This window comes from Juglans regia, chromosome 12 (genome assembly GCF_001411555.2).
Source record: "Juglans regia cultivar Chandler chromosome 12, Walnut 2.0, whole genome shotgun sequence".
NCBI lineage: Eukaryota > Viridiplantae > Streptophyta > Magnoliopsida > Fagales > Juglandaceae > Juglans > Juglans regia.
Window position 1 is genome coordinate 16928547 of NC_049912.1, and position 25097 is coordinate 16953643.

General features: G+C 37.0%; 1 protein-coding gene across 1 annotated transcript; it reads right to left on the reverse strand.

Moving 5' to 3' along the window:
• Positions 1–10124: 10124 nt before the first annotated feature.
• On the reverse strand, positions 10125–14330 carry LOC109011701 (heat stress transcription factor A-5). Its single transcript, XM_018992996.2, has 2 exons — positions 13987–14330; positions 10125–11651 (listed from the first exon to the last, which is right to left on the reverse strand). Exons 1-2 carry the CDS (start codon positions 14227–14229, stop codon positions 10422–10424), a joined length of 1473 nt encoding a protein of 490 aa, XP_018848541.1. The 5' UTR covers positions 14230–14330; the 3' UTR covers positions 10125–10421.
• Between the last annotated feature and the right edge of the window lie 10767 nt (positions 14331–25097).

Below are 25097 nucleotides of genomic sequence, written 5' to 3' on the forward strand. Positions count from 1 at the left end.
GCCATTACCCACCTGAAAACCAGATAAGTACCCTCCCCTAACAACAGCCTACACCATCTTACTTAGAGCCTTCATAACTATAATAAATAAAAGGGGAGATAGAGGATCTCCCTGCCGCAATCCCTGCGAACTATAAAAAAAACCAGCAGATGTGCCGTTAACTAGAACTAAGAACCGGACAATTGAAATACAATGACACATCCATGAAATCCACATATCCCCAAAGCCACACATCTCAAGTAAGTATAAGAAAAATTCTCAGTTCACATGATCATATATCTTTTCCATGTCAAGTTTGCAAAGAATACCTGAACCTCTCTCCCGTAGTCTGTGGTCCAAGCACTCATTTGCAATAAATACTGAATCAAGAATTTGTCTCCCACGAATAAATATGTTTTGAGACTTGGAAGTAATAAGTTCCAACACCGAACTAAGCCGGTTGGCAAGAACCTTTGAAATAATCTTATAAGCGCTATTAACCAGGCTTATTGGACGAAAGTCCTCAATAGTCGAAGCCCCTTATTTCTTGGGAATGAGAGCAATGAAAGTCGTATTAAGGGATTTTTCAAACTTTTGAAAAGAGTGAAATTCATTAAAAATCTGCATAACATCACCTTTGACTATGTCCCAACGAGTTTGAAAGAAACCCATTGAAAAACCATCAGGACCCAAAGCTTTATCCTTAGCCATATCAGAGATGGCCTTGTAAATTTCTTCTTCAACGAAAGGTCTCTCCAAAACACTCACACTCTACGAATCAATTGCCTCAAAAGACAAGTCATCAAGTTTCGGCCTCCAAGAAACCGATTCTGTGAGAAGGGTCTCATAGAAATGTACAATATGGTTTTCTAGCTTCAGAGGAGAAGATAACACCTGAGAGCCTAATTGAAGCGACTCAATAGCATTGTTACGCTAATGTGAATTAGCCACTTTGTAAAAGAACTTCGTGCACCTATCACCTTCTTTCAACCAAAGGACCCTGGATTTTTTACGCCATGAAGTCTCCTCTGACAATAGAACTCTCTCCAAGTTGTCATAATCATGCCCTTCCTCAATAACACCTCCTCCGAGGTATCCCCCAATAATTCTTTACCCTCTAGCTCTTGCAGTTCCTCCAACAATGTAGACTTCTGATTGTCAATGTGACCAAAAACTTCTAGGTTCCACTTCTTTAGATCCTGTTTCAAAGCCTTCAACTTGCATGCAAGAATGAAACTTGGAGTGCCAATAAACTTATATGATGACCACCAAGCACGCACTATCTCTACAAACCCATCTGTTGTTAGCTACATATTTTCAAACTTAAAGTACCGACGACCCCTGTGAATACCCCCACAATCTAAAAGGATAGGAAAATGATCTGAACTAACTGTTTCTGACTCACTTCCGGATAGTGTCCTTACCACGAATGAGAGACAAGGAACCTATCCAATCTCGACCAAACTTGTCTGTTTGACCAAGTGTACACGCCCCTACCAGGGGGAGATCCATGAGGTCCAAATCAAAGATGAACTCGGAGAATTCCTCCATGGCCATAGAATTTTGATAATGCCCTGATTGTTCGCTAGGAAAGCGAGTAATGTTATAATCACCCCCCATACACCACGGCACGTCCCATAAGGAGTATAAACCCTTCAACTCCTCCCACAACCTTCTCCTATCTCTGCGTTAGGACCATAGGTGTGGCGCCCCCGACCCCCATGTAAGGAAACACGAGAATCGAGACGCCAGGATGATGACAACACGGTCACACATCCCAACGAAGTGCCAGTGTGTGTACATGCAACGGTGTACAAAAACAACGCAGCGGATTAGTCAACTAAGTACCAGAATTTAAATACAAGTAAACATCAGTAAAAGGGTTTACAAAATTATACAGTCATCCCAAAATAAAGTTTAACACATGTCCCAAAATACGAATAAGTAAAATAAAATAACAAAGCCAGTGATCCCAGATCACTCTCACCATGGAGCCAAAGCCTAAGACTCATCATCCTCATCTGCATCAAAAGCTACGATACCATAAAACGGTACCGCAGGTAAGTATAACCCAAAAATAACAACGTAATATAAATGCATTAAAAGCGACCAACATGCATGCATAAAAAAGAATATACATTTCTCTCAAAACATCATTTTCCCCGAAAATGATAATTTTCCAACACACGCCAAAATCTCATTTTTAGCCAAAACATATAATCCAACATTTTCCCAGAAAATGATTTACACAAAACTCAACAATTTATCAGATACTGTAGGCGGGACTCACAGGCGGGACTCTACCACCACCCTACCGCGTGCACTGTAGGCAGGAATCACAGGCGGGACACAACCACCATCCCTGCTTACCACCATCCCTACCGCGTGCACCGTAGGCGGGAATCACAGGCGGGACTCTACCACCGTCCCTGCTTACCACCATCCTTACAGTTCCTTTCCACACAATAGATACATAACAGAGCACTGTAGGCGGGAATCACAGGCGGGACTCTACCACCATCCCTGCTTACCACCATCCCTACCGCGTGCACCGTAGGCAGGAATCACAGGCGCGACACAACCACCATCCCTGCTTACCACCATCCCTACCGCGTGCACCGTAGGCGGGAATCACAGGCGGGACTCTACCACCGTCCCTGCTTACCACCATCCCTACAGTCTCTTTCCCTTTTTCTCAAATCAATCAATCCAAACAAAACCAATTTCTCACACATGAAATCATAACTTTTCCAAATCACACATGCACATGAATGCAATACACGAAAACCCAGTTTTCTTTACAAACATGATCATGCATGAAATATTGATATGCACATGTACCAACACAAATCCACATTCCTCAATAACCAATAATCAATCCAATCAAACCAATCCAAACAACTCCAATCATAAATCTATCCGACCCCGGAACTCCTCGAACTCAGTCCGGCATGTCAAACAAATACAGTGTAATATGTTAGTGCAAAAATACATTTAAATTACGAAAGTTCTTTGGAGAAATACTTACAGTGCAATATAATAATTTCCGGAGGATCACGAAGCTACAAGTGGTGACGTCTGAGCAACACCACAGTGTAAAATACACTGTGGCCGTGGGTCACAAATACCAACTTTTCAACGGAGACAAACGAAGACCCAAAAATGGTAAGGTAGGGCCTAGAGAGGTCGGTGAAGCCAATGGTGGTGGTGGTTTGTCGTGGGTGGCGGCGCAAGGGGTGTTTTTAGGCCAAAAATGCCGAAATCGGAGATGGGCTTGGTTGTGCTTCACTGGTGACGGATCGGAGCCAGGGTTGGGTCCATTGGGTTGCCAAGAGGTCGGGGATGAAGTGGTAGGAAGATGGTGGCCGGAGGTGGTGCGATGGCGGCGCTGGAGCGAAAGTAACGCCGCGGCTTGAAGGGCTGCGTGGAGGCTAACGGTGGCGCGGATGGAGGTGAGGTCGCCGGTGGCAGGGGAACCGAATGGAGTGGGCGGTGTCGACCACGACGGCTCGATGGCGGCGGGCTGGGGGAGTGAACGGACGCACGGGGAGAGAGAGAGGGAGGGGGCTCGCGCACGGGGGGAAATGCAGCGGGAAAAAAATGAAAAAGGAAAGAAAAAGAGAAAAAGAAAAAGAAGAAAGAGAGGAAAGAGAAAAAATAGAGGGAAAGAAATGAGGTCCAGTCTTCATAATTTGGGTCACGAAAATGATCCAACGGAAACGATTTTAAAACCACAAGTTAAATAAAATAATTTAAACGTAATAGTAAAGTCAAATTGAAATAATTAAATCCCACAGTAATTAATTAAATATGAAAAGTAATTTAAATGCACAACAATAAATAAATAATAAGAAACCACATAAAAATAATTTTCACCAAATTAAAAATCCTAAAAATAACCCAATTAAAAATCCAATAATTTTAAAACAAGAGAATAATTTTTGAATAAAATAAAGATAATCCTTCAGTAAAAATACACTAAAATACGGGGTGTTACAATAGGAACCTACAAATGCCCATTCCCATCTATTAGCCACATTGTTTAATAAAGTCACAACCGAGTAATCTCCAATACACTCTTCAATCATCTCAACCACTCTTTTATCCCACATTAATAAGACTCCACCTGAGGCTCCCAAAGAAGCCAAATAAGTCCAACCCACATGCAAGCACCCCCATAAACTCCGCACCATACTCCTATCAATGAATTGCAACTTTGTTTCTTGAAAACATACCACAATCTCCCTTCCACATCCGTAATAATGACTTGATACGAAGCCATTTATTGCGGTCATTGAGCCCCCGTACATTCCAAGATAAAATCTAATGCTTCATAAGAACATGGATTGCCCCTCCATTTCGATATATCCCTTCCGCCACTCCCTTCCTTCACATCATAATTAATAGAACAAATTAGCCTTCTAAGTTCTCTATCCTGCTTGGTAGCTGATTTTGAATGTCTAGCTTCAAGAGCTACAAGAAGAGCGTTAGTTTTTCGTAACCTCCAAAAAAAATTCCAATAACAGCTTGAATCTCCTCTACCTTCTTAAAAACCCAATTTGATGGACAATTCCCAAATTTAGAGCTGGGGGTAGTGTACATAAAGGAGTCAGAACAACCCCATCTTCACTAGGACTAACAAGAGCTAATAAGGCCAGTTCCGAACCACATACTAAATCTGGTTCACCACTGGAAACCACCAAATTTTTGAACCCATCTCCAAACTTATTATCATCAACAAAACCCATCTCCAGTGGTATAATGGCTAATGGAGACCCCTGAAACAAAAAGCCATGCTCCAGCAAGTCTGATTGCGTAGGGAACATAGCTGGGCCTCCAACCACCATGCATGCCTGGGTCTGTGCAATCTCCAGCGACAACCCACACGACGGTGATGGGAAATCAACATTCAACGCCCCATCCTCTACCGGCTCCTCAACCAACTCACGATACTCAACAACCTCTTGTCGCGGTGGCTGTACCTGGTCATTGTGGTGGTCAATAGCGTCTGCCGAAGTTTTCTATGCCAATGTGAGTTCGGCAAGTTGCTTATCGCCGCCAAAATGCATTTCTCACCACTGCAGAAACTTGAGTTTGTATCTCTAAATTTTGTTGCCGCACTCCCGACGACCCCAGACCTCGCTGACAGACCCACTCCCATCGATCCCTTATCACGCGATTGATTTTGAGTAGATTCTGGCGACGAAAAACCACAACTTAAGTTTGACTCAGCCACTCTACTCCCTACCGACACCAACTCTGACACCCCAGGCCTCGCCAGTGAACCCACCACCACCTCCGACGAACCCACCATCATCGATGTCGGCCCCTGACCCACCGCCAACAGTGGAGGTTGAGGCCCTCTAGAAGACAATGGGATTTTAGCCTTACGTCTCCAGGCAGGCTTCTGGGCTTTAGAGAGGGGTGGGGCCTGCGTGAAACAAGCCTGTGGTTGAGGCCCACCTTAAGCCACATTCTTTCCCTTTAGAGAGTCTGCAGAACCATCTTTGAGCCCAAAAAGAGAACTTTCTCCCTGGCCCATTATGGGATCCTTCTCCATCTGCAACCCCTCCTCAACGCAGCATTTTAGGGTCCCCATATTCAGGTGCAAACGTCTCACTTGTATCTCCATCTCAGCCAAAGCATGCAGCACAGTTACCATACTTGGCCCCGACAGACACCTGCCCAGACTTGCACCTTCACAGAGTTGCGCCTTCACCAAAGTGGAGGTAATGCTTGTCCCCTTTACAGGTTTTGGAGCACGAGACAGGGCCACTTTGTACGAAGCAAAAACTTGGTGCCCTAGCGGCGGAGGAGGAGCCGTCCAAAGGCTGCTCCATCTGTTATTCCCTCCCAAAACAGAGGAAGTTACAGAAGTTTCTTTCAACAACTCTCCAAAATTCCTCCGACCAACCCCTTTCCTCCCTTCTGGTATCACTAGTAGGCCACACCGTTTCTGTAACACCCCGGTCCCTCATGAATCAGAGAGTTAGTTCCTATCACTTAAACTCACATTTCAACAATATAAATATAGACTCCAAGTTTCCAATATCATATAGAAATTTTGATTCAAACTAATTTTCTCAATATAACCAATTTTCCAAAATGTCAAGTCATCATAACACAATAAAATTTCTTAATAAGAATGGCCAATACTCATAAAAACTTTCAATGCTTAATCCACTATACTTAAATCATCTCACCTAATGCCTCATAATCTTAATTTTCAGCAGAACCATCAAAATATCTAGAAAATATTGTTGAGATAAAGGATGAGTTATCAACAACGCAGTAAGCAGATAGCATATACTAGCATGTAAACATAAGCATTTATAACTTTCGATATTCAGAACAAAACATTTTCTTTCAGAATGTAGAAACAACATATTTACTTTCGAAATGCATAAACAAAACTTGGTACAAAATATCAGAGTGAAATTTTCAGAAAAACAAATTTATTTCCAAAAAGAAAATCCATTGGCATATCCAAACTGAAACAATATACTCAACGCAGTAAGCAGATAGCATATACTAGCATGTAAACATAAGCATTTATAACTTTCGATATTCAGAACAAAACATTTTCTTTCAGAATGTAGAAACAACATATTTACTTTCGAAATGTATAAACAAAACTTGGTACAAAATATCAGAGTGAAATTTTCAGAAAAACAAATTTATTTCCAAAAAGAAAATCCATTGGCATATCCAAACTGAAACAATATACTCATATCATCTCATAACATCACATCGGGACAAATACCATGTTTAACCCCCGTGGTAGGGTTATAAATCACCATTATACCCGTGGCTGAGACGTATATCATGTTTCACCCCCGTAGTAGAGTTATAAACCACTATTATACCTGTGGCTGGGTCTTATACCACATTTTACCCCCGTGGTAGGGTTAAACCACCATTATACCAGTGGTTGGGCCGTATACCATGTTTCACCCTCGTGGTAGGGTCATAAACCACGACTATACCCGTAGTTGGGCCTTAACAAAAACAGAACGGAACATTATCGGAATCAGATCACATTCAGATACAGAATAAGAACTTCATGCCAAGGTTTTCAAATGACACATCATATCAAAACAAAATATTGAATAGCTTCAGATCATTTCACATGTTCGAAATAAATAAAATCCAAAACATCTTCATTTATTCATAGCAAAAACTTTTATATTTTCATATTCGCTCTTTCTGTATAGTTCAGAAACAGAATGAACAAAATCAGCTCATGTCTACACCAGTCATGACAAAAAATACTTTCTCTTATATAGAATTTATGCATATGCAGAATAAACATCTGAGGTCGTTTTTAGATTTCTTTCAAAAACAAACATGCTTATTTCAAAGTCAACCTCATTTCATTTTTCTTTTATGCAAAACTAGTATATGAATCCCGATTACCTGGACTTCTTAAGTACTATTCTGAATCTTTTCACAATCATGCTGAATGAATGTCATTCATCACCTATACAAAACACTAAGCATTACTAAACTTCTAAAAGAACTTGCTAAAACTCTCCGTTTACTTAAATTCATACTACGGAAATAATTTTGATAACTATCTAGTTATTAAAAATCTAATAACTATATTATCACTAAAAATAGTCTTAACTTATTATAAAATAATTTTATCAAATATGGCAAAACAACTTAGATTCATTTCGAAAATTAACTTAATAATATTTAAAACTCATATCTCTATAAACTATTATTAACACGATAATTTAATACTGCCAACATATGTAGTAGGAAATCATAAATTTCTTAATCAATAATAATTCATAAAATATTCAAATTCAAATAATATAAACAATAAAACACTCATTTAGTAAAATATACTTAAATCGATTTTAAAGTATTTAGAATAAAAATAAAATCTTATTTTTTACTCATGAAAATAGTTATAACAATTATTACTATATAACTAAAATTTTAGATCTTTAAATATTATCTATATGAAATTATAATTTCACGCTAAACATGACCCACATGAAACATCTCAAATAAATCAAACTCAATATCAAAATAAACATCAAATGGCAAGAAAGCATACTGACTTATAAACTAGATGTAGTAATATAAATATATTAAAACAATTTCTTTACTATGCTTTACAAAATGCTATACGATGAAGTATTAAAAGTGGCTTATTTATACTATTGAACAAATTTTCGATAGGGACCAAAAACTAGAAACTGAAATACTTATGAAAATGCCAATGAAATACTTGAGAAATACAAAACCGTGGGATAAAGTCTGGGCTCACCGAGGGAAAAGGCTAGGGATGACGGAAGCGGTGGCTGGCTAGGTCGACTGCGTACGACGCGGTCGGCACTAAGAGAGAGAGAGAAATTGAATGTGTGAGAGAGAGAGAGGGATGGAACATCCCGAGAGAAAGAGGGAGAGGGAGTTACGGACCATGCAACGGGGGCTGCAGTTCGACCATAGAATCTTGCTTCGTGATTTGCGGTGGCTCCACCAGCGGGTACACGGCTAGGCTACGACGCAAGGACGGCAAGTGACTAGGCGGCTTGCATAGAGGCAAAGTTAAAAGGAAAGCATGCTCTGTTTTTGACAAGTGAAAACAGAGGCCTCTTAGCGTGTGATGGGGGCTTGAGTTTCACGGTATAGGGTGGCGGCAAAGTGGAGCTCTCATCGTGAAGTAGTGGCTGGAACCGTGGGAATGTGGGAAGCTTGCATGGTGGTGGTGTGTACAAGGCAGTGGCTCACCGGTCCATCTGTGGAAGTCACAGGTTGGCGTGATGGTGGCCGTGTGGGATGGTTGGCGATGCCGCAGCAGTGAGTGATGGCCCCTGGCTGCGGTGTCTGCATGGAGGTTTGCAATGAATGAGAGAGACTCTGAGAGAGAGACTCTGAGAGTATGAGAGACACGAATTGAGAGAGTTTGTTGGGAAAAAACTTAAAAGGGAGAAAAAATAATAATTACAGAGGCATGGGGAGGTGGTACTCGAGGTGGAGAGGGATTCGGAGGTGTGAAAAAAAAACTAAACGGAAAGAGATAAGAGAAGTACCCATCAGGTCAAGAAAAGAAAAATGAAACAAAAAAAAAAAATTGTAAGGGAGAAAGCTTACCCAGAACGGCGTTGGTTTCTCATGAAGACTAGGCTTCCATCTGGTCTAGGCTTGGGTTTCACGGTGGAACCGGGTATTACATTTTCTCTTGCCCAAATTTCGATAGGGTAAAAAAGCTCCCATAAGAGTTACGCTGCCTTTGCACCATCAATACCTAAGAACCATTTCTTCGGGATCTGATGAAACCAGAGGACTCGTCAAAAGCAATACCTTCCTTCACCATGAGATTCAGCCATCCCAATGAGACTTGATTAATGAAGATGTGATTCACAGCACGACAGCTGCTCTTAATGATTCTCCACCACCTTGTTTAAGATTTTTCCACTAGAATTCTTCTTTTCATGCTGACAAAGCTTGAAGATTTAGGTTGAGTTTGGGTAGTGGAATATTCATTATTTTATAATTATTTTTTACTATTATTTAATATTATTTAATATTTTATTATTATTATTTTATTACTATTCATATATCATCTGAAATTCCTTCTGAAGGTCGGTCCATATTCCTTTTTTATGGGAATTGAAGTCAGTCTCCTAATTGGGCTTCCTTGGTAGGAAAGAAAAAAATTAGAGTTTGTTACTTTCTTGACCTACAGGAATTACATATAGCCATATAGGGTTAATTGCAGACTCTATTTCTACAATTTTGTTAAAAAAAAAAAAAATCTAACTTTTGGCACAATCAATACTTGAGTTTAAAAAAAAAAAATTTCCTCCATCCAACATCTATTAATTTTTTTTAACTATACATGGCAAATATACCATTTGTCAACCAAGCAAGAGTTGATACATATCATTTTGATTACACCAGTCAATCTATTAAAAAAATATGATAAACCCATAAAAATATTTTTTAATTTCTCAAGATTATTAAACAAATCCAAAAAATCAACAACAAAAATTTTAAAAATATACTTAAAAAAGGCACATATAACAATTAAAAAAACAGAACTTGTCAAGAAGAACCTTCTGAGGGGTGGAGACATATTTTGTTGATGTAAGAATAAAATCTTAGAAGCAAGAAAGAAGAACATCAAGTTCAAACAGAACAAGTTAACAACTTTTTTGCTAAGGAGTGGAGATAAAGGAAAATTATATAATTATGATGTCAGATTAAGAATAGGTTATTGCCTTACCAATACACATGTAGAAAAATCAGTATATCATACAACCAAATATCTTTTTCTTACATTAGCATCAATGCCACACTGTTAATGCAGTCCTTTCAGGACAATGGCACTGCCATGAATACGATCTTATTTGATCTTGCAAAGCATGGCAAGAACAGGAGCATCCTTCAGTAAGTTGTCATTGTGCTCATAGAAACATTGATGTTCAAAGAGTGAGCTGCTCCACGCTCTTGGCATTTCGGGACATTCCAACGCCCGACCCTCCATCATCTTGCCCCTCGTATGGGTATGCCTTATATGCAGAACTAGCCTCTTCATTGTCAGAACAACCTGGTCTTTCGGTTAGGAACTGCTCCCAAAAGCCATCATTTGGTCTAGCTGGAGCAGCTGCAGGCTCTTCATTGTTATTTGGAGCCCTTTGAGAGGAAGACAAAGCTGTATCATTGGCCTGATTTCTGCTCAATGGAAAGGCCAAAGTATCAGATTCTTTATCATTGGCATTAGACTTTGAATCTGGAGATTCCCGAATTCCCTCAACTACTTGGGGCATCCTACTAGCAGAATAACGACTTCTGTTGACTTGCAATGGAGAAGAGGCCAGAGTTAGATTTAAATGGAAGGAAATGTGATTATCACCTTCTTCATTAGAGGCCAAGCTTGGCTGCGACGAATGGAGCCTAGGGCCTTCATTGGTTGACATTTTCCGAGACAAAGTAGAATCCATGTTAAGATTAAAAGACGTTCCTGTATCTGAGAGCTCTAATGTTTCAAGTGGAAATCCAAAGCCTTCAGTTCTCATTTGTGAACCTTTTCGTTCTACAGATACTTTCTTCTGCGAACCTCCTCCATCTTCGTTGGAACTCTGTGTGCTATGTGAAACCAAGTTAATATCCGAAACGGCTGGTGATAATTCTAATCTCAGCTTATTTGAGAAATCTTGATGGAAAACATTCCCAAACTCTCTAGAACTGCTTTGGTTATCCAAAAAACTATTTTCTACAACTGGCTGTGACTGATCAACTTGAGGCAGTCGTCTTTTCTTATTATATGCCAAAAAATCCATCGATTCAATTCTCTGAGCAAGAATTTCGCCAAAAGTAGGGTTCTGAAGAGCCTTTTTTAAGGAGGTCAGCAAATTCTCCTGCCTCTGCTCCATATTATCCACTTGTTGCTTTAGTTCTTTGAACTGAAGCTTTGCAGCTGACTGCTGCTGTTTCGACCTCAAAACATTTTCCTCAAGTACAGCTTTTTCCCGCAAAAGCCTCTCAATCTCTTCATCAAGAACTGCTCTTTCTGGATCCACCACAGAACCTTGAGGGTTACTGTGGCTGTGAATGGGTTTTCTGCGGTGAATATTTTTTAAAAGATGCTTGTGATCTTTCACAAAATCTTCATTGGCAAACTCCCATTTCTCAGGATCAACCTTTCGAAATCCCTGCACATAAACACAACAAAACATACTCAGATAACTTAAATCAGATCTCTACGCATGACAAATTTATACACATGTAATGTAATGTCTCTTGCTCTCTTTCAAAAAATCTGCAAATTCGTACAAACAAGTGCTTCAAAAAGCAAACAAAATTTGTTCCTAAAATAGGAGATAAAAATTGTGAAAATTAGATTCATAAATAAATACTGAACTACGAGTATCTCAAATCATCTGTAAATAGTAGTGAAATAGTTTATGAATACTAGTGAACTATTTGTGAATAGTAATGAAGTAGTCTAAGAATATCTGAGAACAGTTGTATTCCCAAAAAGGCCCCAACTCTTCCCCTCTTCTGGCCCCTCCAGAAACATTCAAACTAAAAAGTCAAAACGTTGAAGGGAGTCTTATGGAGATTAATGAATGTCCTTTAATGAAAAAGCATTTGCTTCTTTTGAATAGTAAAAACTCATCCTTTCACTCAAGTACAAAATTGTGTTTTTATTTGTAAAAAGCTAATCAATTCCACCAGCAAAAAGACTATACACTCTTTCTCATGGTTAAATATTAAATGAATTGCAGAGGTAATACAAGAAAAATAATAGCATTATAAAAATTGGATGTACTAAAATGGCATCTGAAAAATCAGCTTGTTTTTTAGGATGTGCATTGAATGCCATTACAATTCCTAAAATCTTATTTGAGTTCCCCACATACATTGGGAAAAATACCTCAAGATCTTGTGTGCACTAATAAGGAAAAAAGCAAACAAAAATAGCCCCTTCAGAATCATGGCAAAGTAAAATGTTGTTAACCGACGTTTGTATAAGTTTGTGCATGCGCGCACATACACACACCAATCACAGAACACTTAAAACATCAATTACCCTGAGGTCCAGACTCCAAATGATGTGGCATCTGAAATGAAACTTCACAGTGCAAATCCAATTCCAATTTTTTTGTTGAATTATGACTTTTATGTTTGACAACCAACCAAGAGCCGATGGCAAAAGCAGCAAATATTACTTGTAATGAAAGGGTTGCCGAAAACTCTCCATAATATATTACAATATATATTAGTGGAAGCATTACCATGTGATATCCTCTTGTTGCCCACATAAGCCGAGTTTCTTAAAAAAAGAAAAGTACAATATAAAAAAGTAATATAATAATGTGATAACCAAAACTTTAAAATTACATAATAGTCTTTTAGTTTTCCTAACACGTCTTTTGGTTTTCAAAAAGTCATCTCTTTTGGTTTTCTGAGCACGTCTTTTTAGTTTCATAACCAAGGGATTCATAAAGGTAATTCAATCTTACAGGAAGTTAAAGAGCTTATAATTTATGACTTTTAAATGGATACAACTACTTTGACACGCTAGGCTTTTGGTCCCTCTCTCCACCCATGCAAAACTTGTGCGGTTTTCCGTCCTTAACATACAGGCAGAAGAAGAGCTAGAGAAGAAAAGAGCCATAAGTTCAACCAAATTTTGGACATCAGTATGCTAACATTGGCATCCTCTGTTCTATTTATTTAGTAATGATGCAAGGTATGTTAGTTGACTATTTCGTTTAACTTCAATTGTTCTAACACATCCCGTGGGTCTAAAATTAGTAAGATAGAAAACTGCAAAAGACTATACAAGACCATTAAAAACTATAAAGAACAAGATAAATTACAGAGCAAACTCAAGTGGTTGAGAAAATGCTTTGTCATGAACAACATAAAATTCAGGTGCTTCACAGTCATAGTCAATCCCTGGAAATAACTTAAAACGGATGACAGTTTAGAGAAAAGAAGAATTAAAGGAAAAAAAAATTAATCAAGAAGAAGAAGAATTGTAATCTTGTGTAGCACCAATCAGCGGAAACAGAATTAGAAGGCCCATTTCTAATACTTACTCTCAATTATGTCTCCAAGACTGATGTTTTGAATGGAATCTATACGTCATGCATGCCCTAAAGGAATCATAATCTAGTTCTCCTGTCTAGTAATCTCGCTCAGAACAAATCTCGGAGAGGAAAAACAACTTGACAAACCTAATATGAAGACCAAAACATAAACTGAAAAACAACTCGTTCCATGCCGATCTCTGACGGAAAAATTAAGAGAAGATAAAATTACAAACTTAAGCAATCAGAATACTTGAAAAAGGTATTACTAATTAAAGACAGAATACAATTTCTTGATTTCAGCCAACAATCATTGGAGAGAATAATTTGAGAATCTCAATGACTGAAAAACAACCGAATTCATTCGGAAATCCTAACCAAAACAAAATCAGAAGTGGAATTAAAACAAGTTAAGAAAGCGAAGAGAGAGAGAGAGAGAGAGAGAGACATAGGTATTGAGCTGGCGGATGAAGCTGGAGAAGTTGTTGTGCTTGAAGTAGGTGGGGAGGAGGAGGCGGGCGAACTCGGGGGGGTTCCAGACCACGAAGCTGTTCTTGTGGGAGCTCCACGATACGATCTCGTCCGTCGCCGAATCGTCCACCATGTCGTACGTCTTTATCAGAAACGGGGCCGGACCCCCGCCAGCACCAGCACCCACTCCGCTCCCGCTCGTCGTCGGAGCTCCGTCCATCTTCCTCGGATGGAAATTGGATCCGATTGCGAATGGATCTTTTTGGAAATTACAAGAACCTAACAGAGAGAGAGAGAGAGAGACGAAGGGAATTTGGACAATAAATTAGATGCGTGACACGCATACAGACATTATAGTATAATAATAAAAATATAGGATGCCGGTCAAACCCGTACGGTGGATACGTTACAGTGTTGACTGCACACTCATTTCTCACAGTACGCTTTTGGGGGTTTTTTTTTTTAAATGTTATTTTGTTGATTTTATTTGCCTCTCATCTCAACATTTTCATATATTTAATTTTTTTTAATTTTTTTCTTTACGTAATAGTTAAAAAATTGATTATTAGTATATTAATATATATTTTATATTTTTTTAAAATATTTAAAAATAATAAAAAAATATGAATAAAAAGATTAAAAAAAATAAAAATAAAACTTTTAATTAACGGTAACAATGAGCGGTGCACTCTGAGCGGCAGAGTAGCACCGCTCTTTTTTTTTTCCCCTATAAATTGCTATTTTGAAATGATTTATTTATTTAATTTTTTTCTTTACGTAATAGTTAAGAAATTGACTATTAGTATATTGATATATTTTTATATTTTTTAAAAATATTTAAAAGTAATAAAAAAATATGAATAAAAAAATTAAAGAAAAATAAAAATAAAACTTTTAATTAACGGTAACAATGAGTGGTGCACTCTGAGCGGCAGAGTAGCACCGCTCTTTTTCTTTTTCCCCTATAAATTGCTATTTTGAAATGATTTATTTATTTTTAATAGAAATTGTCATCATTCATTCATCAGAGAAACTTACATCCATGACCGGATACATTCTGGGATGTTCACATAGCAAACATAACATCATAAACCAAAATAATACATTTAGGACTCTACTAGTGCACTATTTTCTTTTGTGACTGGTCTGGTCTTCACTATTTCCAATACTTTTTACAGACAAACGTCCAAGAGACAACACTCTATGCCTAAATAGATACTCAACCTCACCCTTCATAGAAAGAGAAGATTCAACCTCTACAAATAAATGTGCGAGAGGCAAAATTTTTTTTTTAATTAACAATAAGAAAACTAAAAAGAAAAGTAGTAAGATAAATGCAAAAAAAAAAAAAAATGGATTACGGTTTGAACCAACTCCAGTAGACTTTGAAATCTATGACAACCCGTGAAGGCAACACACTTGTCTCTTTTCAAATACAAATGTCATATCTAAAAGGTCTGATGGTGGCGAATTCGATTATCTGGTGCGTGTGTTGAGAAGAGTTGCAGGAAGGGGTGGCGCGTGAGGACCACATGCGGTGATTTTTGCAAAATTACAACTTTCTTCCGAACGATTTTTGACTTGTCAATTTGCTTATGTTGCGCGTGTCTCTCGGGAGTTGCCACAAAGCTGTAGATCTGTCTTTTTCAACCTGAAAGAAAGCAAAATAAAACTAAGCAAAATAAACTTTTATAGACAATGTGGGTAAATGGATGAATGAGGGAATGAGAGCGAGGATGAGGATACAGCTGAGGCCTCCTCCCCCTCTAGTGAAAATAAGATTTGGAATCCTTGATATTTTACGAGAGAGAGAGAGGGGGAAGGAGGCACTTAGGGTTTTTTCTTTAATTGTCCTAGTTGAAAAACAATGAAATGATTTATTTTAATCTCGAGTCGGTCTTGTTATTTTGAAATTATTTGTTTTATTCTCGGAATAGTATACTATCACTTAAATATTAAGATTTAATTTGTAAAATTTTAATTTTAATTTTGTTTTCTAAATTTAATTATGATGTGTAACAACCTTACTAAGTATGTTATACACACCAATTTATAACTACAATTTTTTTCTGGAAATATTGGATAATGAAATATGTTAACTATTTTATAATTAATTAATTTAATAATTAACACTTCATTAAAAAGTTTTTCAATTTCATATAATTATCCTTGATTTAAAAAGAGTTGTAAAATAGTTGGAGAAAAATGTAAGCTTATCCTATTCATTAAAATATATAAATATAATAAAAGATTTCAGTAGTTTAAAAGAAAAGAATTTAAACATGTTTTTATTAAATGTTTAAAATTGGGTCAGAAATTGAGAAATTATTTAAATAAGAAAAAACTGTACACTTTTTGTGAAAGTTGATAGGTAGATTGAAATTTTTGTTTGTAAAGTTTATTTAGGTTGTGTTGTTTTCAGGAAACTTGGGTACATTATAAGATGAAATTTTTTATTTTTTTAATAAAAGTTTTTAAAATTTAAAAGATGTCTTGATTGGAGTTGAAATGTTTATGAAAGAAAAATTAAAAGAATAAATCAAACATGGCCTTATATTTCTTTTTAAGTTGGATTTTTTTAATCTATCAATATTTAGGCATTTTTTTTTAAATCAAATGGAAATTTTTTAATGTTAAATCTCTAATCTGCTATTTGGTATATCTGGTTATTTAAGTTTAAAATCATTTGAAAGACATGTCAATAAATATTAGAAATTTCAAAGTTTGAGATAGGTCATTTTCTTTCCTCCGTAACACTTTTTTTTTTTTTTTTCTATTTACTTTGTATCTATTTAATGAGTACTCCTAGAGTACTATAGACACATGATACTTTTATCCTATAAGTGATTGGATGAGAATACCACCTCATTGGTACTCAAAAAATATCTAATAATTTTTTTCTAATTACTACACCTAATAATAGAATAACCTAACCTTCAAACAGCTCCAATATGCCATAAATTAAAAATTAACCTTTTTCTCACACAATGAGCCAGTGCAAAACTAATATATCCCTTATATCATAAAAGCCACTATCTCCCGTATGAACATGAATTAATAGTATTTTTGTTTGACACTTTTTGTTTCATTGATGCCCCTGTGTGATTTAGGGCTGTGCATTTAATCCGAAGAACTGATGGATCCGATTAAAAAGAACCGACCCGACCCGTATTTTATCGAGTTGATATTTGATCGGATCTCCAACCCGACAAGAAGCGGATTTGTGTTTTGGGTGTCAACCCGTCCGACTATAAAAACATCGTTATCTTCAAAACTCAAACCCTAGCCGCTCTCTTCAGATCTCAAAGCCCGCGTCGGTCTTTCTCGCGTAAGCCCTCCGTCTCTCTCTCTCTCTCATCCACCGTTCGTCTCCCTTCCTTCCATACCTGTAAACATTGTTCCTCGTCGATAAACAACTATTTTCGTGTTTTGAGAGAATGTGGCGGGCCTCGTTCACTTTAAAGGCTTGTTATTGAGTTTTTTATGCCCGGGATCGTGATCTAGGGTTTGATTTTGAGATTAGGATTCTGTTCTGTGGTTGTTTGTTATTCTGCTCACGGTGAAGCGAACAAAAACGGAGGCTTGTAGAGAAGGACTTCCGAATGAAATGGTATGTGGTTAATCTTTTTCGGTTTGGTTTTCTCTGGCTTCACATTTAATTTGCATTTTCAGAATTTTCGGTTAAAACTTTTGTGGATTTTCCTTTCTTCTTCTGTTTCATCATTTGGATCTTAGACATTGTTCTCTGTTGGAGCGGGTTCATAATTTTTTCTTTAATTCTAACGTTGAGTAAAGAAAGAATCTATTGCTGAGTATGAGCTCTTTTGTTGTGTAGGACAGATACATGTTGCTGAGCAAGTGATTTTGGACGATTTGGAGGCTAATCCTGAAAAATAATTTTGTGTTTAAAGCAATGTTAGATCTTTTAAAGGATATGTTTCTTGTGTTTAGTCCAGATTTAAATGATCTTTAGTGGGTCTAGTATGGTTATTTCAGTCCAGTATTTATCAAACTCAATCCAATATTTAGTGGGTCTGTATTTGTTTGGTTTCTGAGAAAGCGTGAAGGGAAAGTAAGCGGTAATGTCAATATTTTTCTTGTTCTTAATATTTTTATTTGTTTTCTTTTAATCTCAGCATTCCTGTAGAGATTAGCATGATAGAAATTGTCAATAAAATTGAAAGTTGAAGCTGGTTCTGCTGCCTGATGAAGAAGAAAGCAAGATTTTCAATTTTATTTATTAAAAAAAAAAAGGGGTCATGCGGGTTCGATCCGATTCTATTTAGGTCGAGTCGGGTCGGACCAGTTTGGCGCCATAAATCTGTTCTCTCGGATCGGGTTTGGCACAAAACCGACTATATGACGTCGGGTTGCAGGCCTAGTGTGATTGACTGTTATTATAGTTGTGCCCCAGAGTCCTGTATTCTTTGTTTGGTCCCTATCGTGTGATCCTGACTGAGTTCTCTTATCTCTTACATTTACGCCCTCTGTGACCGAGTGTTTTGTTCTTTTTTTGTCCCTATAGTGCAGTCTCGTCCTTGTCTAATTGAATATGAGTCTGTCGTTTTTGTGTTCCTCCTTCGCTTCCATTGTTTATTTGGTTGTTTGGGTACCAAATTTTGTTCTTGTTCGTTGGCTTCCACGCATCTGGTTGGTTTTACAGTTTCGTGGTGCGACGTTGTCAGGTGAGGGGATGTTTTGGCCGGTTGATGGGAAGGGTGGAAGGCAAAGTCCTCCGTTGTTGTTCTTGAGCATCGATCGCAGGGATTTCAGAGTGGGGTGCTGAAGACGAAGAAAACATTTCTCTCTCTCAGAGTGCTTCTTGGTTGTTCTTCTTTGTTCTGGCTGCTAGTACCCACTTTCATTCTTTTTTCTTTCCTATTCTATTTACTTCGAAGAGCCTATGTTAAATAATTAATTTTCTTTTTTTTTGATTGTTTGATTTTCATTTTTGAATTTTTACGGCTGGGTTGGATTGGGTCGACTGTTATTTTGTCCTCTCTTCCTTGTATGTTTTAGATTTTAGTGTAAAATAGATGATTTGTGTTGTGTTCCTCTATTTCTATTGTTGTTGGTGGTGGTGTCGTTGATTTTGTGGTGGTCATTTGTTTAGCAGAAATTACAAAAAAAAAAAAAAATTAGAGTTGTTTATTTTTATTAGAATTGGTATGTTAGGATTGAGAAAATAATCTGGGTATCGGTTATTAGGGGTGTAAAAATTAATCAGGAAACCGAAAAATGGACCAAACCAACTCGAACCGGTGGAATCTTTCCGGGACTAGTTTCCTTAGTTCCAAAACCGGCCGGTGCCGATCCGATTCCGATTCTATGATTTTTAGGACCGGACCAGACCAGTTTACTATATTATATATTTTAAAATAATTTTTTAATATTATATAAAATTTATATATATAATATATAATAATATAAATTATAATTATATAGAAGATAATATTATTATAATTTATAACATGAAATTTTAATCTTATATATGAAAATTTATTTCATCATATGCTTTAAAAATAAAATATATATATTAATAACATTTTATAGCCTAATAAATTTTTGAATCTCAACATATTCCTTTTGATAAATACATAATACATAAAATGCAAATTTGTAAATAGTAACAAATTTGATCAAAGCAGATTTTTGTAAATAGTAACAGATTTTTAATAAAACATATATTTTTAAAGCAGTTTTTGTTTTTTTTATAAACAGATTTTTTATAACAAATTTGCATTTTATTAAAACCGAAAAATCAAACTGAACCGGAACGGAACCGATAAAACTGGAGATACCGGTTTAGGAGGGTCCCCTGTGCGTAATTGGTTTTCGAAAATGTAAAACCTGTTCATATTGGTTCGGTCCTAAACTTTGTCCAAAATCAAACCGAGCCGGTTACACCTGTAACGCCCTGGTCCCGGATAGATCGGAGAGTTACTCCTTGTCACTCAAAATCATTTTTCAACCATATAGTTATAGACTCTAAAGTTTTCAATGACACGTACAACTCACTATTTCAGATCAACTACTCCAATAAAATTAATCTAAACACCCCAAAATTCTCAAATTTAACATCAACCTTCCAAGATACCAAGTCAACAGAGAAAAACAGAACTATGGAATAAAATCTCCAATAACCAAAATACCATCTTTGTATTTAATTCACTATGCTCACGTAACCTTATACATGATTTCTAGTCTTTTATCCCCAGTTGTACAATCAAAATTATCTGAAAAATATTATGGAGATAAAGGGCAAGTTATCAACAACTCAATAAGCAGAGAACATATACTAGAATGTAAACATGAACCTTTCTAGAAAGCTCGGTATGCAGAAACAAAACATTTCATTTTCATATGCAGATCTCAGAAATGTATTATCAGAAAATCAGAGTGACTTTTCAATTTTTTTCATACTCAAAAACCAACTTTTCATATTCAAAGATCATTTTCATATTCAAAGACCCTTTTTATATTCAAAAATGTTTTGGCATAACATAACTAAACATTTTCATCATATCATATCATATCATATCGTATCGTTTCATATCATATCATATACTATGTTTAACCCCATGGTAGGGTTGTGCTATCCTCGGTAGCCAAACCAAGGAGTATCATATTGTGAAACTTTCGCTTCTTCATTCTTCGAGCCCTTAGTGTACACACAGGAAAGAAACATATAAAAGACCACTTTGCTTCCAAAGTGGGTGCACTCATATCATATCATATCATGTTGGTATCAACAATATCACGTGAATCAGTATCATCATATCAGAACCAAAATCAGAATAAAAACAGATAAGTCATGCCAAAGGTTTTTCAGATGCATATCATATCAAACCATGTGCTGAACATAATCATATCATTTTCACATGATCAAAACAGATCCAAAACATTTTCATATAACGTGTACAAAATTCTCAGATTTCATACTCGCTTTTTTGCACATTTCATAAACATGTCAAATATTGCTCATGTCTACACTATTCATGTCAAAAAATAATTTTTCTCTTTCATATAGATTTCATGAGTGAATGCAGAATACATAACTGCGGTTGTTTTCATATTTTTTTTTTCAAAACATAACATGCACATTTTTACAAATCAACATCAGTTCATTTTCTTTTTATACAAATCTAGTATAAGAACTCCGCTTACCTGGACTTTTAGGCTTTTCTGAATCTTTCCACAATCGTGCCGAATGAATACTTATCGTCACCTATACGGAATACTAAACGTTACTATACTTCTAAAATGATGGCTAAACGTCTCCATCTACTTAAATTCATACTACGGAAATAGTTTTGATAACTATCTAGTTATCAGAAATCTAATAAATACTATTATCATTAAAAATAATATTTACTTATCATAATATAATTTTATCAAATATGGCAAAACAATTTAGATTCATTTCGAAAATTAACTTAATCATATTTAAAACTCATATCTCTATAAACTACTATTAAAACGATAATTTAATATTGCCAACATATAATGTAGTAGGAAATTCATAAATTTTTTAAGCAATATTAATTCATAAAATATTCTTCATCATATCTAATTTAAAACCATCATGGAGTTGTATCATATAATCGGCTTAGTGTTTAAAAAAAGATTAAATACTTATAATTTACAACTTAATAAAATACTCATATCAAATTCAAATAATGTAACAAGGGAAAACTCATTTAATAAAACTAAAAATCTTTTTATTTAGTATTGAAAGTAATATTGTTATACTTAAAACAATTTCTTCAATATGCCTTTCAGATGCTATACGACAAGGGATTAAAATTAATATAATATAATTAAAATCCTTATTTATTTTCTTTATACGATCTTATATTAAAACACAACCTTCACAAAATAAATATAATATATAGACATGGACCCAAAATAGAACCCACCTAATAACAGGGATATTTTAGGGAAAGATCATAAAATGCATGGGCAGATTTATGGGATTACAACCACCCCAAACTAAAATAATGGGACAGAGACACCCTACTCATCGAGAGAGATGGCCAGGGATGACGAAAGCAGTGGCTGGACTAGATTGACGGTGTAAGGCATGGCTGAAGAGCATTGAGAGTGAGAGAAAGAAAACGTTACTCTCGGCAGGGAGAGAGAGAGAGTTTGAGGTTGGAAGAAAGAGAGAAAACAACCAAGAAAAAAAAGGGAGAGAGAACCCGAGAGGTGGGGGCCGCAGGTTGGAACGTGAATTCTTCATCTCCAGCATCTTTTGATGCCTACGAAGCTGTCTGAGGATCGTGGGTGATCGTGCGGGGACTGACGTTGCATGGGGTTGGTACTCGTTTGAGGACATGGAGAGGCTGGGTCGTGGGTCCCAGGGTGCTGCAACTAGGCGCGATTGGTTAATTCTATCGTCGCACATGGTCTGGAGGTGGAAGGTGGTTCACGGAGGAGGAGACGTGCGGCAACTTGCTCTCAAGTTTGGGGTGACGTTGCTCTATTTCAGTGTAACAAAACAGAGGAGGAGGAGGCTTGCATGTGGCGGTGTGTGAGCTGGTAGACTATCTGTGGGGGGCGTGAGATGGTGGTCCTCTGCTTGGATGTTGGTGGCAAAGATACGGCTTGCCAGCAGCATGCGGTTGCGAAAATGGGTTGTTGGTTGTCGTCGTGTGCATGGTGCAGTAATGTCGTGGGTGTGGAAGTCGTGCAACATTGGAGGTTTTCTTTCATGGTTTTCTGTGGGTCATGTTGCTGGCTATGGAAGAGCATGCAACGGTTCTTACGTATGGTGGTGCGTCCGTTACGGATGTTTGCGGCAGGTAGTATATCATGGTGATATAGGGTGACTACGATAGATTCACAGAGAAGAAAAGAGAGGGAGAGGGAGAACATTGGGTGCGAAGTAGGTGCACGTTTAAAATGGGATGTGAGTAGTGGATAAAGAAAAATAAACTAACGGAGAAGATAGAGAGAGAATTTACAAGGAAAAGTTTACGTGAGAACCCGAAATGGCATCGAAGGTGCATGGGAGAGGGAAATAAAAGGATGAGGGAAAGCAGTTGTTGAGAGAAATTAGGACGTGGGTAACTAGGAAGGAAAACTATTCAGGAAACCATCTGGTGGGGGAGAGAAAAGAGGGAGAAAAATTAAATAATAAAAATAATAATAAAGAAGATAAAATAATAGTACTAATAAAAATAAATAAATAAAATAAGATTGCACACACTACTTATAAATGGAACGATTTTCCTTATAAACAACAAAGCTTCTCAATAGGCCTAGACTAAGATTGGGCCTAGGTGTTACAACACCCCTATTGGTTACGGGTTGGGATTTAATGCTTATGGAAATCTCACTGAGATGGGGAGTTTTTCTCAACCTTAGAGAGAGAGAGAGAGAAAGATAGGGACAAATAGAGACAGATGGATTGTTGTGGAAGATCAAATTCTCTCCGATTGATCGTGTTCTCGTTCAATCTCTAATGATCTTATTTATTTTTATTTTTATTTAGTGCTTGTGTTTTTGCTTTTTTGTTGTTGTTGTTGGAAATGGAAGATTATTGGGGTTTATAGTGATGGCCATGTATTTTTCTTAAATTCTTATTTGAATTTCTTTGTTTCGTATGAAGAAGGAAAGCCAGGCCAGCTTAAGGGGCAAGCATGTGCAAATTTGAGGAATGATTCGGGCGCTTTTGGTCATTGGGTAGTGTTGGACTTGGTAAATATGGTTGTAGTGGAGGTGGGACCCCAGAGCAACATATATTGTACTAATGATATTTACGACGAGACAATGGTGGTGGGTCCAGTTTGAATATGATAAGCAGTGTGTGAAGATTGCACTTTGAGTGTACGTAGAATACCCAACATTGGTTGCTTTTTGAGTATTTCTTGCTGCAAAAAGAATTTCCTAAGCCAGCACTCAGTTGAGTATTTCTTTTAAGTTTTAAGCCAACAAAAACAAATGCTTTCTCACTTTGTGTGAATTTGTTAGGAAGTAATTTAATAGAGAATAATCTAAAACAAAATCACACACACAAAAAAAGCCAAGAATTTTTACATGGAAAACCCTTCGAAGCAAAGGGAAAAACCATGAGACCTAGTCCAGTTAAACCTTCCACTATCAACAATGATGTGTACACAAATGTTCTCTCTAGATAACACTAGAGGCATACAATCAAAACACTTTCTTGGCAGCCAAACAATGTGATAGAAGAGACTTCCCTAAAGAAGATGTGATACTGTTCACGGCAACAAACTCTAGAAAGACTACTCTAAATCTGATCTCCACCGTTCAGATTGTAGAGCCTTGAGTCATGAACGTATCTGCAAAATTTCAGCTCAATCGGACCATAAACGACACCGATCAAATGTTTGATGGAAATTGTACAACCTGCTTTGTTTTTTACAGCTTCTTTGTCTTCTTCTTCTCTCACACGATTTCCCTCTTTTTTTTTTCACACTCTCTTCTACTAATAGCAGCAGCACTTAGGTTTTAGTAAACCTAATTAATTTGGGCCTAAACCCTCTCTCCATGTGGGGTTAATGGACCCACATGGGCCACCCTCCATATAGGAGGGAACCCACATAACAAATCTCCCACTTCCCGACTATGTGGGGGGACTCACCATACCTACTTTTGCTCTGCATACTTCAAGTTTTTGCATAGGTAGTGGTTTTGTCATCATATCTAACCCATTCTCATCAGTATGGATTTTTCAATCTGTAACAACTTCATATCCAATGCATTACGAATCCAGTGATACCTCACATCAATATGCTTGGATCTTGAATGAAAGGTTGAGTTCTTACTGAGATGGATGGCACTCTGACTGTCACAATAGAGAGTATACTTCTCTTGTTTTTGACCCAATTCTTCTAAGAGCTTCTTCATCCATATCAACTCTTTGCTTGCTTCAGTTATGGCAATATACTCAACTTCTGTGGTAGACAAAGCAACACATTTCTGTAGCTTGGACTGCCATGACACAGCTCCCCCTGAATAACAAGTACCCTGAAGTGGACTTTCTGGAATCAATGTCACCAGCCATATCTGCATTTGTAAACCCTTCAAGTATAGGCTTACCATTTCCAAAGCACAAACATA